At 41.3% G+C, this 15,844-nt stretch overlaps 1 protein-coding gene across 7 annotated transcripts in view; it reads left to right on the top strand.

Annotated features, from left to right (window-relative positions):
* Positions 1 to 15,844, top strand: part of GATB (glutamyl-tRNA amidotransferase subunit B) — a 137,514-nt gene that overhangs the window by 61,233 nt on the left and 60,437 nt on the right. For all 7 annotated transcript variants that reach the window (XR_011969727.1, XM_072621254.1, XM_072621255.1 and 4 more), the window contains 3 exons: positions 486 to 570; positions 1,124 to 1,168; positions 3,464 to 3,653. Coding sequence is in view for 6 of the 7 variants with exons in the window: in XM_072621254.1 (XP_072477355.1) it covers positions 486 to 570; positions 1,124 to 1,168; positions 3,464 to 3,653 (320 nt within the window). In the remaining variant the exon portion in view is untranslated. The remainder of the gene's footprint in view (positions 1 to 485; positions 571 to 1,123; positions 1,169 to 3,463; positions 3,654 to 15,844) is intronic.

The raw sequence follows: 15,844 nt of genomic DNA, 5'->3' as shown, positions 1-15,844 counted from the left end.
ACCCCTGAGCTAGATTACCTATGGGCTGTAGCTCAGGGCTCTTAGCCTACAAGGCCTATCTAATAAGCTCTTCATTTTTTCCTCTTCCTCCTTCCTCTTACAGCTGCCTTTTTGCTTAGCAGGCTGCATCAGGGAGAACAAGGAAAGGAACAGAGATGGATACCAACTGAAGCTGTTGCTTCTCTGTAATTCAGATTTTATTTTCAATGGGGCTTTGTGAGATCAAAGCTGTTATCAGAAGGAAGTTTGAGGAATTACGTTCAGATTTCAGTTAACCAAGACTTACCTTTGGGCTAGAGTCAGGGGGAAACCCATCATGTATTGTGAAATAATTAGTGCAGTAATATTCTTCCTTGTGATTCTTGAGCATAATTAAGATTTTTTTTTAAGGTTCTTTCTAATTATTGCCTTACTGGCAGTGGAAGGTGTTAGTCAGAGAATTTCTTGTGTGATCCCATGATGGTAAATCATTTTGTTTCTCTTAGACTATGAAATTCAGAGACAGATTGAAGAACTTCAGAATGGAGGCAAAATTCTAAATGAAACACGAGCATTTGATGAGAAACTTGGGTGAGTTTGTATTGAAAATCAGTGGTGGGTGGTGTGCACTTTTAGGGGATGACCAAAATGAAAGTAACCCAAGTGTCTGTGCTGGGAGCCCAAGTCCAGTGGGAAACATGGCTGGGCTCCCCTGCCCTGGCATCAGAAGCTTTGGGTCACGTTGCCTCTTGATTATCCGATGGGTTTCAAAAATTCATCCTTGGCCTCTTGGTCCCTGATCTGTTTGTCTTCTGGTTTATGAGTCCTTTCTTCCAGCCTCGTCCAGTATCTTGTCCCTCCTTGGTGCTTCATTTTTCCCGTCCAGTGTCTACCTTAGCCCTCAAAGACTATTTGCTTCTCTGCTTTTACAGCCTTCATCTCGTAGACCAGCAGCCTTGCTCTTCACCTGCTTTTGTATTTTCTGTTTAACTCACTCTGATTCCTTGTCTCGCTTCCCATTTTAAAAGTGGACCATATAAAGATTGTCCCTTGGTCAGGGGGCTGGGATTGAAGAGAGTTGGCAAATGGAGAGGAGCGGGTGGCATCTCTTTAATGTTGACTGACCTCTTTATTTTTGTGCCAGGTGTACTGTACCAATGAGGGATAAAGAAGGAAAGCAGGACTACCGGTAGGAAACTTCTCTCCTCTCCTAATACGCTGATATATTTGGGATTTGGTTCCATTGTGTTGGACACACACAGAAGCAACGACTTCCTAATCTGCCATTAGTTTTAGAGAGAGGATTTTTGTTGTTGCTGCTGCTGCTGCTGCATGGTAGAAAATACAGACAGTCTTCCTTCTCACTCTTAGTAGATACAGAGCATCCCAAAAGTCTCAGTGTGGCTTCCAGACTCAGTAGCTTAAAACTTCACTAAGACTGAGACCAGAGGCCCATAAGACATGGTTCCAAGTCCTTTCTCCACTAGACAATAGCTTGGTGTCCCTGGGCATTTGTTTTAACTTCTCAGGGCCCCATGCAGCCATCTGGGAGAGGGAGCTTCCTCAGCAGGGCTGCTCACTCCCTGACTCAGAGAAGTTGTAAGGCTGGCAAGCAGCAGCTAAGAGCTGCTGGTAAGGCACTGAGTGGGTGACCTCAGTAGCATAAAGGAGAGTTCTTTTATGATAGTCCAAGTCGCTGAAAAACCTGCTTCCCTGTGAACGTCTCAAAGGCATGGGGACTCTGGTTCCTGGGGCCCTGTGTGTTCATGTACGCACTAAAACTCGGAGGGACAGGGAGGAATGTGTTCAGTGGAGTTCCTTTAAAACCTTTCTTCCCCCATTCATGATAGCTTAATGTCAGTTCAAGCTTTAAATATAAATGTGCTAATTTGTGAAATAATGGGCTACAACACCAAGCAAGTGAGTCTAGAATGGTGTCCAGAAAAGCCCAAGTGGCAAGGCATGTGTAAGATTACTTACTTGTTGGTTTTCCCAGGTTTTTTGTCTATTACACAGCAAGTGACTTGTGTTCAAACTCTCCCTTTGTGTGACTTTGGGCAAGCATCTTGATTTCTCTGGGCCTCAGTTGCCTCTTCTGTAAGATGAGTGAGTTGGACTATATGGTCTTGTTAGGTCCCTTCTGGCCCTTGCTCTGTGCTCCTGTAAGTGTGCCAGAGGGTTGGTGTTGCTGTCATTCATGGGTAAACTTCATTTTCACAGGGTCGTACACCTTAGAAACTGTCTGTTCCAACCTTCTGATTTTATAGATGAAAAACCCAAGATCCAGGGCAGTTACTACTGACTTGCCCTGCATCACACACATAGTAAATGTCAGGAGGAGGCTTAGATCCGAGATGCTCTGCCTCCAGTACCGATCTGCTTTTTACTTTTGGGAGTGGCAGTAGAAGGTTAGGCTGTAGAGGGGGGCGAGGACAGAGATGGAGCCAGAAGCCCTCACCCCTGAGGAGCACATCTTTGTTTGTAAGCCAGCAGATGTAGCTGTTCTAATCCCAGCGGTCTCTGGGGCTGTTGGCTGCCTTCTTTCTCAGAACTATTGTGATGTTGCTGCCCATTGCTCTGTTTACTTTCAGTGTCTCCCCAAGCATGGCGGCACTACTCTTCACTCCCTAGGGGATTCCATCAAGACTGCTCTAGTTAATAGCAGAGAAGTCTCTGCCAGCACTCACTGATGCAGGAAGCCTTGATCTGGGTCCTCTCTTTGGCTCAGATTCACAGCACCCATCAGGCATGGAGGTGATGGGTTGCCGCAACCTTTAATTTATGACTTTGGAGCCCCTCTGTTCTGCATCAACCTTTCTTTTATAAGTTGTTTGACCAACGTGGCTAGATAGGAAGAATGAGAGAGACAGAGAGTTTTTATTTTATCAAAGAGGGAGGGAGGGAGCGTCAAGAAAGAAAGATGGACACTCTACTTCCAAAGGTGGAGGATCTTCTTGCAAGAAGACTTGAACTACTTATAAAATTTCCACATTTTATAAGCTCCAAACCCAATCACTCCTTGAACCCAAGCCAGTGGCAGATTTTGACTTGAAAACAACAGACACGTTGATGAGTTCTTGGGAGTTAAGGAGGCTTGATGATCCAGGATGTTTGATGATGGTCACACATACACAACAATGTCCTAACTATAGGATAGGAAGCCAGCCTGGACCTGTGGATTGGCCGGCATGGGATACTTCTTGGAGGGAAAACTCTCATTAAGCAGTCAAGGCAGGCCAGCACCTTTTCTGCAACTCTCTGCCTTAGAGAGATGTCAGAAGCTGTTGGGAGAGATTAAGTGACTTGCAAGGATGTATCCAAGGCAGGGTTTGCACCCGGTTCTACCTGGGTCAAGAGGCTTACTCTCTATCCACTGAGTAATGCCACCATGCCTCAGTGTTCTCATTTCCCTATTGTTATTATTATTTCTCATGAAAATTTAATCCCCAGATCAATTCCTAAGTGGTCTTTTCCTTCTGCCTAGGTTCATGCCAGAACCCAATCTTCCCCCATTGATCCTCTATGATGCGGAGTCCCTGCCTGTGGCTGCAGACCCCCAGCAAGTGGTAAATATCGACTGGATTCGAGAGAGACTTCCTGAGCTCCCCAGCGAGACTAGAGGGAGGCTCGTTGAACAGTACGGGATTCTGCCTGAACACAGCTTTGTTCTGTTGGTAAGTCTATTGATCAGTTGCTAAAATAAACCTGACCACATCTGGTTTTAGAAGTTGAGAAAACACTACGTGACGAGTCATATTAACCGGCTGTCAGCTTTGTGTCCTTGGTGTTAGGAGTGTGCCAGCAGATTTCTTAGATTTTCCTATGGATGTTTGAGGAGGCTAGGGAGTAACCTTTTTCCCTTCTGTGAGGGCAGGAAACTGGAAAATTTCTAGCTTTGTGATTATTTCTCTCTTGTAAAAATGGCTAGCTGCAAACACGGTGCAACTAGGCCGCCTCACGTCATAGACAAGCCTCTCCCAGGTGACCAGAGCAGGGAAACAGAGAAGAAGCAGCATCTACCCAGCATTTCTTGGTATAGCAAACCATGGCAGGGTCCAGTGAGACTTTAAGTTCTCAAAAGCCAGGTCTTTATTTTCCTGAGTGCTGGCAGAAGAAAAGGTTGATTCCAATAGCCATTATGGAAATTGTGGCCTAAGAATATTAGGGCTGGGGAAATTAGGAATGCATATAAAGGCGTTGTTCCTGGCTCCTCTAAAATTTTGCTTCTGTCCCTTTCTAAAGTAGGCTACAACTTTTGTTCTCTTTTGGATTCTAGGTGCCATACTTTAGGGAACTGGTTAATATCTAGAGGATGACATCCAAGATGGTGAAGGGCCTTGATCATGCCATGTGAGGGTCAGTCAAAGGAACTAGGAGGGTTTGGCATAGAAGAAGGGAGAGCTCACTGGGGATGTAATGGCTGTCTTCAGTTATGTGAAGGATTTTATATGTTTTGCATAGCTCAGAGATAAACTCAAAATGAAGAGAGAACTTTGTAAAGAGACAGACTTAGGCTTAATGTAAAGAGACATGCTTAATGTAAAGAAAAACTTCCTGATAGAGATCTACAAAAATGCAATGGGAGAGTGTGGCTCTCCGCTCCTTGGAGGTCCCCAAGCAAATGCTGGATGACCCATCATAAGTCAGGGATGTTGCAGAAGGGGCTTTCTTCAGGTGTGGATTGAACTAAATGGCTGCTGAGATTCTTTCCAACTCTGAGAATTGGCGTTTCTGTAATTCGTCTTCTCTTTGCGTAAAATGCCATTGGTGAATTTTCTGCCTTGGTATACGTGTAGAGTTGACACAGTGGTTTTCTGGTTGTCTGAAAAGGAGTGGGCATGCTTCTAACACATGGTTCTCCCCTTGAGAAATTGGATGTGTGACATTCTCTTATTATTGCTATGGCGAAACGTAATAAAAATCTGAACTCCCGTATTTTAATGAGTTAGTACTAAACATTTGCAGGGTTTAGAATGAACATTTATATGCTAGCTAGACACCGATATTCTTCCTTAGAATTACATTTATGTATATGACCACACACACACACACACACACACACACACACACACACACACACTTCCCCATCCATTAATGAGCTACTTTGCACAGTACTTGGAGTTTCACATATTAAAGACACAATTTTAGCACAAGTAATTATTGTAATCATAATTTGTGTAACACCTCTTATCCTGAAGCAGCCTAAATCTCTCAACTATTTTTCAGAGATCGATTTAACCTGCCAAACCTATCCTTCCCCACCATCCTGCCCCTCCCCTCCCCCAAATTTCTGGCCAAGCCAAAATACCACTGACTACAAGTCCTCCATTTTATTACATACTTGCTAACGACTGGGATGGGATGGGAGGGAGAAGGGGAGAAGATTCTTCCTCATCAGAAGCATCAATTACCTATCTTCATTTGGCCATACCCCAGCTGGACAGAGCAAGGCTTTTAAGATAATGTAAGACAGCTAGGAATTGATACATCTTTTCTTGCCTGTTCCCAACATAGTGATTTCTGAGAAAAATACCAGTACTTGTCTTATATTCCTTCAGTTTGCATCTTCCTTAGGAGAAGAGAAAAGGCTTTGAAGGTTGCCCAGCCACATCAAGAATGTGACAAAAACCATTAATTCAATAATAAGTAAAGTACCTGTTACATGGCAAGCATTCTGCAGCTTTTTTTAAGTGTCTGCCCACAAGAGGTTTATTTTCCTTTGGGTTATACAGCATGAACATAGAAAGGTTAACATAAAATGCATACAAATAATTTCTTGGGGGAGGGGTGGGGATCAGAATAGATAGGCATGAGAAGTGGCACATACTCCAGGCTTTAAAAGAAATCTAGGATTCTACCAGGGGAAAAGGAGGAAGAAATACATTCCAGGCATGGGAACTGGGGGTGGGGGTGGTATCTTTTCACCTTCAGGTACACAGCCTAAATGTATGTGTATGTCTCAGTCATTCTTTGGGTTCCACAAGAGTCAGACTGTCCTCTCATAATCTAAGAACTGGGTTTTGAGAAACACAAGTTTCTCTAGTTTTAATCCATCAAATGCCAGACTTGAGATTTGTATCTTCTGACTTGAGAAGCATATCCTTGTTTGGGGCAGAGGGAGGGTGTGTGTGTGTGCATGTGTGTGTGCACGCGTGTGTATGTGTGTAACTATGTATATATAATATTATGTATATATTATGTATACATAGTTAGCACATAATGCATAAACTCTGATTGGTGATATGGCCAACTACTGGCATTACAGACCAAACTTCCTCAGTCTGAAATGTCCACAGATATTAAGGGTGAAGTGAGAGGGGAAAGGAAATTGAGTGATTCAGGCAAATTGTTTTTCCTGAAATTAGGCTGTCTTTATGACTTTGCAGTCCCCAGAAGCTGAGCTACCCAGAGCACACCTGAAAAATGATATTTCCGTGCCTTTTTCTGCCTGCCTCAGAAACAACAGATTGCTGAGAGGGGCAGATGCACCAATCTAATGAACCATCTTTCAATTTAAAGAGTACCCAAGAGTATTCATTAAATAAATAGCAGTGGTAGGAGGGGTGCTTTCCAAAGCATCAGAGCTCCATGCTCTCAGCAGAGGATTGCTTCTGATTAGTCTGAGCAGTATACACACTCATAGACCATTATGCTTTGCCACCCACCCATCCTTTGGATAGAAATTGCAAGGGTCTGAACTTGAGTACTAAACTTTCATCTCTCCTTTTATCTGTGCTGATATTGGTTTTTGTGATATGGACTGTAATATTACAGTGATCGTTACATTATTTATATCACCCTTAACATTTGCAAAATGGTTTGTCATTATTTCTGACACTGCTTATTATGGTCACATGCCAAAAATGGTAATGACTCACTGTTATTCATATTAATAAAACATTTAGAGAGATGGATTTCTGTGTTCAGGGGTCATCTCTATAAAGACCTTCTCCATGCACCCAGAATTCTTAAAGTTCTTTGCAGATAGTACTTTCCTATTTCTCAAGCCAGGCCAGTCTCTACAATAAAAACTCCCCTGCCTCCTAGACCCAACTGCTCATCCCAGTTCAACCCATATCCTTCTCTCCTCTGAGTGCATTACGAGGTACCTTGTCTCATGATTAAATTGCAGCTGATTTCATTTCTTAACTCCATCACCTCCTCTTACCTCCTTCACCCAACAGCCATCATTTCAAATGCAGGACTAAGGGACTTGATATCTAGATATACTGATATTACAGCAAGATTCTGAATTTTCAAGTCTCTGTGTACAAAGATATGTGGCAATTATGATCATCTGCATGCTTAGAATGATTGTTGGCATGTGAATTATCCATAGCAAATGCTTAGGCCCAGGGGGGTTTTTACTTGCCAGGCATGGACTGAACTGTCCCAGATAATGGATTGGTGTGTGCTTCAGGTTATGTAAACTAATTTTAATAGTAGCCCAAGAAGCACATTTTATAATTTGTATTTGTATAGCATTTCACAGAGGGCTTTCACACTCACCAACTTATTTGATCATCATAACTTGTAGGTAGGGTTAGTATTATCCCCATTTTACAGGTAAGTAAACAAGCTCTGTGATTAAATGACTTAGCAAATTGCTAATAAATGACAGAGCAAGGACTTTCAGGGCCCTTTCTTTGGTTTTGTTTAGTGTTTCCCACAGTCATTCTGCCGCCTCCCAACACTGGCACATAATTAGGGACATTTAGTGGTCATTCCCACCCCCCTTTGTCTGCTCCCAAATTTATTCACTTTGTATGATACTTTTTTTGAGTTGTGTGTGAATTCTTCTGGGGTTATTTTTTTAATCACATTGTAGGTGTAAATGGAATCATTTTAAATTTTATCAGGATGATCCATCGTCTGGGAAGCATTTTGCAAACTTAAAAATACAGTGTAAATGAGAGTTACCATTATTGTTTTCGCTCTTATTTAAATGCGCCCAGGGTAAACCATCAATCCAGGCCAAACAGCAATGTGGCAATGCAGATAAGCATTCCTAACTTATCTGAGATGCAGAATTTGTCTTTGTTTTATAGATGAAGAAATTGAGACACAAAAAAGGCCTTAAATTCTCTTCCCCTCTTCTTCAACTCTGAGGTTTTGTTTTTGTTCTCCATTTTCTATTTACTTAAGGCCTATGATGCTACATAGGATTGGGTTTGTGGAGTCCATGAACTCTGCTTGTTCTTGGTGAGTCCCAATATGTTTTGAGCATCGATGAGATATGCCGTATTGGGTGCTTGATGGGACATGGCAAAGCGAAAGCTTCGCCTTTTCCCTGAAGGAGAGGAGGACCCAAGAGAAATCACAGAATCAGATTACGTTGGAGATTGTCCAACTGACCCCAGACTTGGAGGCGAGGACGGTAAACTCTCTGGAGTCAGACACTGTCAAGTTTGGTTTTGTATCTGGGGCTGACGCAGTGCCTTCTGGGGAGGAAACACTTCATAAATGTTTATCAGGTTGGTAAACTGAGGCTTTCATCACATTAACTGAGTAATGGTGAATCCCACTCTAGATTCAGGGTACTTAATTCCCAAGTCCCCTGCTTTTTGCACCTTTCCCAAACAGATCCCAAATCTGAGAGCTGTGGTTGTATTTTGTGAGCATTCAAAGTTAACTGTCTATAAATGTGTAGTAGATACCCAGCATTGTGTTCAACTGTCCCCTAAATATTACCCCCATCCTGACAGGGAGAATGAAAACCTTTGGCTCCATTTCTAATCTATCGGTTAATAACTGAGTGACTTTGGGTTTATAACTTGATCTGCCCCCCCATCTGCAAGGGACAAGTAATAACTCTCAATCCCCATCGGGTCTCCAAAACCAAAAACAGCCTTTCTGGCTTCAGAATAGTTGTTGCTCAATGGATAGGGATATGCAGAAAGATATAGTGTACATATGCAGTCACTTCAAGATCTATATAAGGTGTTGTGGCTGTGATTATTTTTATGCTGACGGTGCTGGTGCTGCTGGTGGTGGCGCTGCTGGTGCTAGTGCTAGTGCTGGCGGTGCTGCTGGTGCTGGCGCTGCTGGTACTGGTGCTGGTGGTGCTGGCACTGGTGGCGCTGCTGGTGCTGCTGGTGCTGGCGGTGCTGGTGGTGCTGGCGGTACTGGTGCTGCTGGTGCTGGCGGTGCTGGTGCTGGTGGTGCTGGTGCTGGTGGTGTGGTTTTTAAAGATTTGGAAGCTGAGAATAACCCCAGTAGAACTTTGGTGTATGCTGCACCAGAGAGCTCCTAATTAGCATAGACAGAATGACCTTATGTGCACTGTTCTCTAAGGATATTTGCATGAGAAAACCTTACTTGAATGATTTCATCCTCAACAACTGAAGTCACAGCCCGTTGTTTCTGACATCACAGAAGAGGTTAGGAGGTCTCCTGGGGGAAAGAAGCCGAACAAAAATCTTGAGTAGATGAATGAACAGAGTTGTTGCTAAATGGATTGTTTTTCCAAGTTTTCCTTTGGGCATTAAGTAAGCCTGAGAAGTCCTAGTTGGCTTCCTAGATGAAATGCCCATAAAATAATTTCCCATGATAAATATATATTCTGCCTAGAATTGCATTTGAAGTTAAGTAGTTTGAAAAACCATCTAAAGCCATATTAGCTGCCTTTAGACTGCCCAGGACAATTGAGGTACAGTGCATTCACCTTCAGACTGCCACGTTAGGGAAATCCATTTGGTTGACATTGTTACTCACCGTATTTCAACTGTATGCAATTTCCAAAATTGATTTTATTGTTCATTTTATAAAATTGTACCCTCTGCTTGCCAGCTTCTGGGTGCTTTTAGAGTCAGTCTCCACTTTGTAAAAAAAAAAAAAAATAGCCAACATCACTTGTTCTGGAGAAGTTAAATACAAAGATACATTTTACACTTACCTAAAAAGCCATCTTGGACCCAGATAAACAAGGGGATCCAAAGAAAATTGTCTTCCTAGAGCACTGACCTGGCATCAGAGGACTTGAGTTCCTATTCCCTCTGTGACCTTGAGCAAATCTTTTCCACATCTCAGCTCCCTCACCTGCAAAACAGGTAAAAGTGGGGATTTGGTAAAGTTTGGACTGGATGAGAGGTTTTTAATCTGGGGTCTATGAGCTTGTTTGTACTTTCTAATGTTTTGGTAACTGTTTAGATAGAATTGATTTCCTGTGTAAATATCATAACATTGTGAGAAGTGGTTTCACCATACTGCCAAAAAAGAGGTCCACGACCTAAAAAAAGGTAAAGAACCCCAGTCCTGGAGACCTCCCAGGTCTCTTAAGTCCTGTGGTGCCAACAATTCTAGTTCTGCAGTGGTCTTGGTGGATCTGAAGTAAATCTTCCCCCTACCCTCAGGTTGTACAAATGCTCCAGGCTAGATATTAGAGAAAGCATATTGAAAGGCATGTGATCACTTCTACTCAGCCAGAGCTACAGACTGTGAAGGTGAAGACAGTACCATGTCCACTGACTGGAGCAGGATACTTATAATTATAAAATCAGTTCCCATTTGTAAGTGTAAGGCACTTTTTTTTTTATGATTAAACAAAATTTTTGGTCTCATTTCAACGTTGCCTTTAGTTTTGTGGTGATCAAGCTAAAGCCAGAAATTTTCTTTTGACTTTAACACAGAACTTGTTATGAGACATATTTTGTCCACAAAGCCCAGCTATCCTTTACCATTTTATTTTTATTTTTTAATTCAATTTTTTTTTATTTTCAGTTTCAACCCTCTACCTCCATTCCCTACCCATTGAGAAGGCAAGAAAAACAAGGCCCATTACAAATATGTATAGTCACGCAAAACACATTCCCACATTAGTCGTGTCCAAACACCGAAAAGAAAGTAAGAAACTGTTCTTCAGTCTGCGCTCTGAATCCATCCAGACATGGATGGCATGTTTCTTCGTGAGTCCTTTGGAATCGTGATGGATCGTTGTGAATCAGAGTTCCTAAGGCTTTCAAAATTGATTATCTTTTACAGTGGCACTGATTTTGTATAAACTGTTTCCCTGGTTCTATTCACTTCACTTTGTATCAGTTCATACAAATCTCAGACTTTTTGAAACCAGTCTCCTTCATTCTCCCTTACAAGTGTTCTGTCACATTCTCATACCATCACTTGTTCAGCCATTCCCCATTAATGGGCATCACCTCAGTCTCCAACTCCATGTGACTACAGAAAGAGCTGCTATAAATATTTTTGTACATGTGGGTCCTTTTCTTCTTTGATGTCTTGGAGGCACAGGCCTAGAAGTGGTATCACTGGGTCAAAGGGTATGCAGAGTTTGATAACTTTTTGAGCATAGTTCCAAACTGCATTCCACAATGGTTGGACCAGTTCACAACTCCACAATAGTGCATTAGTGTGCTTGTTATACCACAATCCTTCTGGCACTTGTCATTTCACTTTATTGTCAGCTTAGCCAATTTATGAGTATGAGGTGTTACCTCAGAGTTGTTTTAATTTGCATTTTTGTAACTGTTAGTTATTTAGAGTATTTTTTCATATGGACATTTACAGCTTAGATATCTTTCCCTGCAAACTGCTCGTTTATATCTTTTGACCATTTATCAGTTGGAGAATGGCATTTATTCTTATAAATTTGACTCAATTTCCTATATATCTTAAATGAGACCTTTTCCAGAGAAAAGATTTTTTCCCAATTTCCTGTTTTTCTTCTAATTTTAACTAAATTGAATTTATTTCTTTCGTTTTAATTTCATGTAATCAAAATTATCCATTTTACACTTCCTGCAAACTCCTCTTTCCCATTTGTCCTGAACTCTTCCCCTATCCGTAGATCTGACAGATAATTTCTTCCATGCCCCTCTAATTTGCTTACGATGTCACACTTTACATCTAAATCATGTACATATCTGGAGAGCTTATTGTGATAGATGATGTCAGATGTAGTTCTATACTTAGTTTCTGCCAGATTTTTTTATTTTCCCCCTAAATTTTTGTTCAATACTGAGTTCTTATCCCAATAACTGGGATCTTTGGGTTTATTTACTCTGCCCTCTGCCTTCTATCTGCTGTATGCTTCCACTGATCAACCTCTTTTCTTCTTACCCAATATCAAATTATTTGCACAGTTAGAGGTTTGTTTTATAGTTTACGATCAGGTACTAATAGGTCCCCTTTCCTCCTATTTAAAAAATAATAATAATTCCCTTGATATTCTTGACCTTTTGTTCCTCCAGTTGAACTTTATTTTTTATACCTCTGTAAACTACCTTTGGTAGTTTGAGTCGTGTGGCACTGAATCAGTAAATTAAATATAGGCAGTATTGTAATTTTTATGATATTTGGCTTGTCCTACCCATGAGGAATTAATATCTCTCCAATTATTTAGATCTCCTTTTATTTTTGTAAAGAGTATTTTGTTATTGTGTTCACATAGTTCCATGTGTATATTGGCAGGTAGCCTCTCAGATATTTTATACCATCTTTATTTATTTTGAATGGAATTTCTCTCCCTTTTCTTGCTCGATTTTGTTGGCATTATGTAGAAATATTGATGATTTATATGGGTTTATTTTATATCCAGCAATTTTGCTAACATCATTCTTGTTATATCTTTAGTCTGTTCTCTGAAAAGGAACCTTCACTGTCCCATCCTCAAGAGGGGTAACAGGTGGTCCTTCCCACCAGCCTGTGCTCAAAGGAGCTGGAGCCTGCCATGTCTTGAGGCAGGCTGGCCTACACTTGGACACCTCCAATAGGTTAAGAAATTTTTCCCGACATTGAACTTAAATCTATGTCTTTACAACTTCAATCCTTTGCTCCTGGTTCTTCCTTTTGGAAACAGAGGAACTCTCTTCCATGTCAGAAAGTCTCTTTGGTGTCTGGTACTGTGCTTGGGTTGCAGATACAATGAGTCAAACAGTTCCTCTTCACCAAGAGTTTAGATTCTAATGGGGAGGGGAAAAGTGTGTACATAAATATAATCAGAATAAATATAGAGAGAATAGCTATAAATAAATGACAAGGCAGTTGAGGAAAGCATTAGTAGAGAGCCTTCATGTGGAAGGTCATGCTTGTGCTGTTTCCTGAAGGAAAGGAGAAGGATCTGGTGAGGTGAAAGGAGGGAAAGAGTTCATTCCAGGGAGAGGTCAGGGCAAAGACCTCCAGATGGAAAATGGAGGGTCAGGAAGAAAGGGCCTGTTGGACTGGAACAGAGCATGCAAGAATGCTGGGTGCCGAGACATGGTGCCTACCCTCAGGGAGCTTACACCATCGAGGTGTAAAACTGCAAATGATGATGGCTTAGTTCCATAGAACTTGGCAGTTTACAAGAATCTTTTAAAGCTTTCTTGTATCCTTTTATGAAAGCGATTGGGTAGCACAATGGATAGAGCATTGAACCTGGAGGCAGGAAGATTTAAGTTCAGATCTGCCCTTAGATACCTACTCATCTCGGGCAGGTTACTTAACCTCTTGCTGCCTCAGTTTCCTCATCCCCTACTCCCACTGTTGTAGTGAGGATAACAAGATTCATCTTGGTGCGGTGCTAAAAATGCCACTCAAATGCTTGCTGTTATTATCTTTTATTATTTTGTTTTTACAGCCTTAGGAGTGATATAAATATCCCCATTCTACAGATGAGGAAGCAGTTCAGAAACAAAAATGACTTTTCATAGACTGACAAGAGCAGTGACTCTTAGTCACAGAACTTGAGTTCAGATCTCACCATTATTGGCCGTGTGACCTCAGGCAAGTCATGTGTCCCCTGCCCACATGACCTCTGGGGTCCCTTCCTGCTCTACAGCTTTGATCTTACGTTAAGATGGCACAAGTAGGAAATGTCTGAGCCAGGATTTCTTCCTGGGCTTTATCGTACCAAGCCCTGTTCTTCTTCCCCCTATCCTGTGGTGCGTGAGATTTGCACACTAAGAGGAATACAGGCTACCTTTAATAATAATTGAAGCAAAACCATAAATCAGGCATCCTAAACTGAACCTGAATGAGATCAACTTAGAAAAAATGTACCTAAATGTTTATCTTAGCCATGTCTGCAGTCCACCTTCTCTGGGGGTGTATTATAGAGCAATCAATCTATTGTTAGGAGACTCAAATTCAAGTCCTGACCCTGCTACCTCTGTAATATTGGGCAAACTGCTTCACTAGTACATGTCTGAGACCTGAGCTCAGGTCTTCCTGATTCTAGGTTGAGTGCTCTAGATGGTGCAATGGATAGAGCATTGCATCTACAGTTAGGGAGATCTGGAGCCCTGAGTCTAATCCAAACTCAGACACTTACTAACTTTGTGACCCCTGGGCAGATTGCTTCAGCTCTGTCTGCCTCAATTTTCTCTTCTGCACAATGGAAATAATAGTAGCAGGGTTGCTGTAAGGATTAAACAAGGTGATATTTGCACATTCTTTGCAAACCTTTTTAAAAGCACCATATAAATATTAGCTGTTCTTATCATCATTATTATTAGGATCATCCTCTGCTTCGTTATCAAGTTGAGAACTATGAGGACCAGGACCTATTTTATAATTTAGTAATTGGAGGGGATTTTCTCTTTAGCGAGGGGGGAGGTGTATTTATTTTGTTTTTTAATCATTCAGAGGTCTTAGTACCTTGGAGGAGAAAACTATGGTGAAATCTCTGAAGGGGAGATAGTGCACATGTGCCCAATGACTGGAGAAATATATAGTGAGTAGGATGTAACGGGCAACCTGCTAGAGTAGAATAGTAATAGCTCTCATGTTTATAAGGCTTTTCTCCAAATTACTCGTTGAGATAGGTTCCAGATAGTGCCATATTATTCTCCCACTTTGCAGATGAATAAAGTAACTTGCCCATAATCACACAGCTAGTAATGCACTCGAAGTAATAGAACTGGATTTGAAATCCAGAGAGCTGGGTTCATACTGTGCCCTAGGATAGACACGATCTCATTGACCATGTGCATCTTTTAGCTGTAAAATGAGATCATGGTGTTTATAGATCTGGGACCTCCAGAGGTCAACTTGTCCCACATCCTTAGTTTTCAGATGAGGAAACTGATGCCCAGGGAGACAGAGGCAGAGGGGGTATTTTTACTCAAATCCTCTGACTTTAAGAGTGATGCTTTTTCCACTGTTCCATAAGAGAAGTACTTTTATAAATTATTGTTTAACGCACTCATTCATTAGGATTAGATTGTTTAGTTTCCAGTTAGTTTTTGATTTATATTTCCATGGCCTTTGATTACATATAATTTTTATTGCATTATGATCTGAGAAGGATGCATTGACTATCTCTGCTTTTCTACACTGCATTGTAAGGTTTTTATGGTCTAGTACATGGTCAGTTTTTGTGTATGTGCCATGGACCACTGAGAAAAAGGTATATTCCTTTTTATTCCCATTCAGTTTTTCTCCAGAGATCTATCTTATCTCCCTTATCCAAAATTCTATTCGCCTCCTTAAGTTATTGTTTATATGGAGATTAGATTTATCAAGTTCAGAGAGGGTGAGGTTGAGGTCCCCCACTAGTATTGTTTTGTTGTGTATTTCTTTCTGTAACTCCCTTAACTTCTCCTCTAAGAATCTGAATGCTATACCACTTGGAGCATATATGTTTAGTAATGATATTTCTTCCTTTTCTGTGGCACCTTTTAGCAAGATATAGTTTCCTTCTTTATCTCTTTTGATTAGATCTATTTCTGCTTTTGCTTTGTCTGACATTAGGATTGCTACCCTTGCTTTTATTTATATCAGCTGAAACACAAAATATTCTGCTGCAGTCTTTTACCTTTCGCCTGCATATATGCCCCTGTTTCAGATGTGTTTCTTGTAAACAACATATTGTTAGATTATGGTTTTTAATCCATTCTGCTACCTGTCTCCATTTTATAGGAGAGTTCGTCCT

Source organism: Notamacropus eugenii, chromosome 6, assembly GCF_028372415.1.
Source record: "Notamacropus eugenii isolate mMacEug1 chromosome 6, mMacEug1.pri_v2, whole genome shotgun sequence".
Lineage (NCBI taxonomy): Eukaryota > Metazoa > Chordata > Mammalia > Diprotodontia > Macropodidae > Notamacropus > Notamacropus eugenii.
This window is presented reverse-complemented; position numbering and strand designations above follow the sequence as displayed.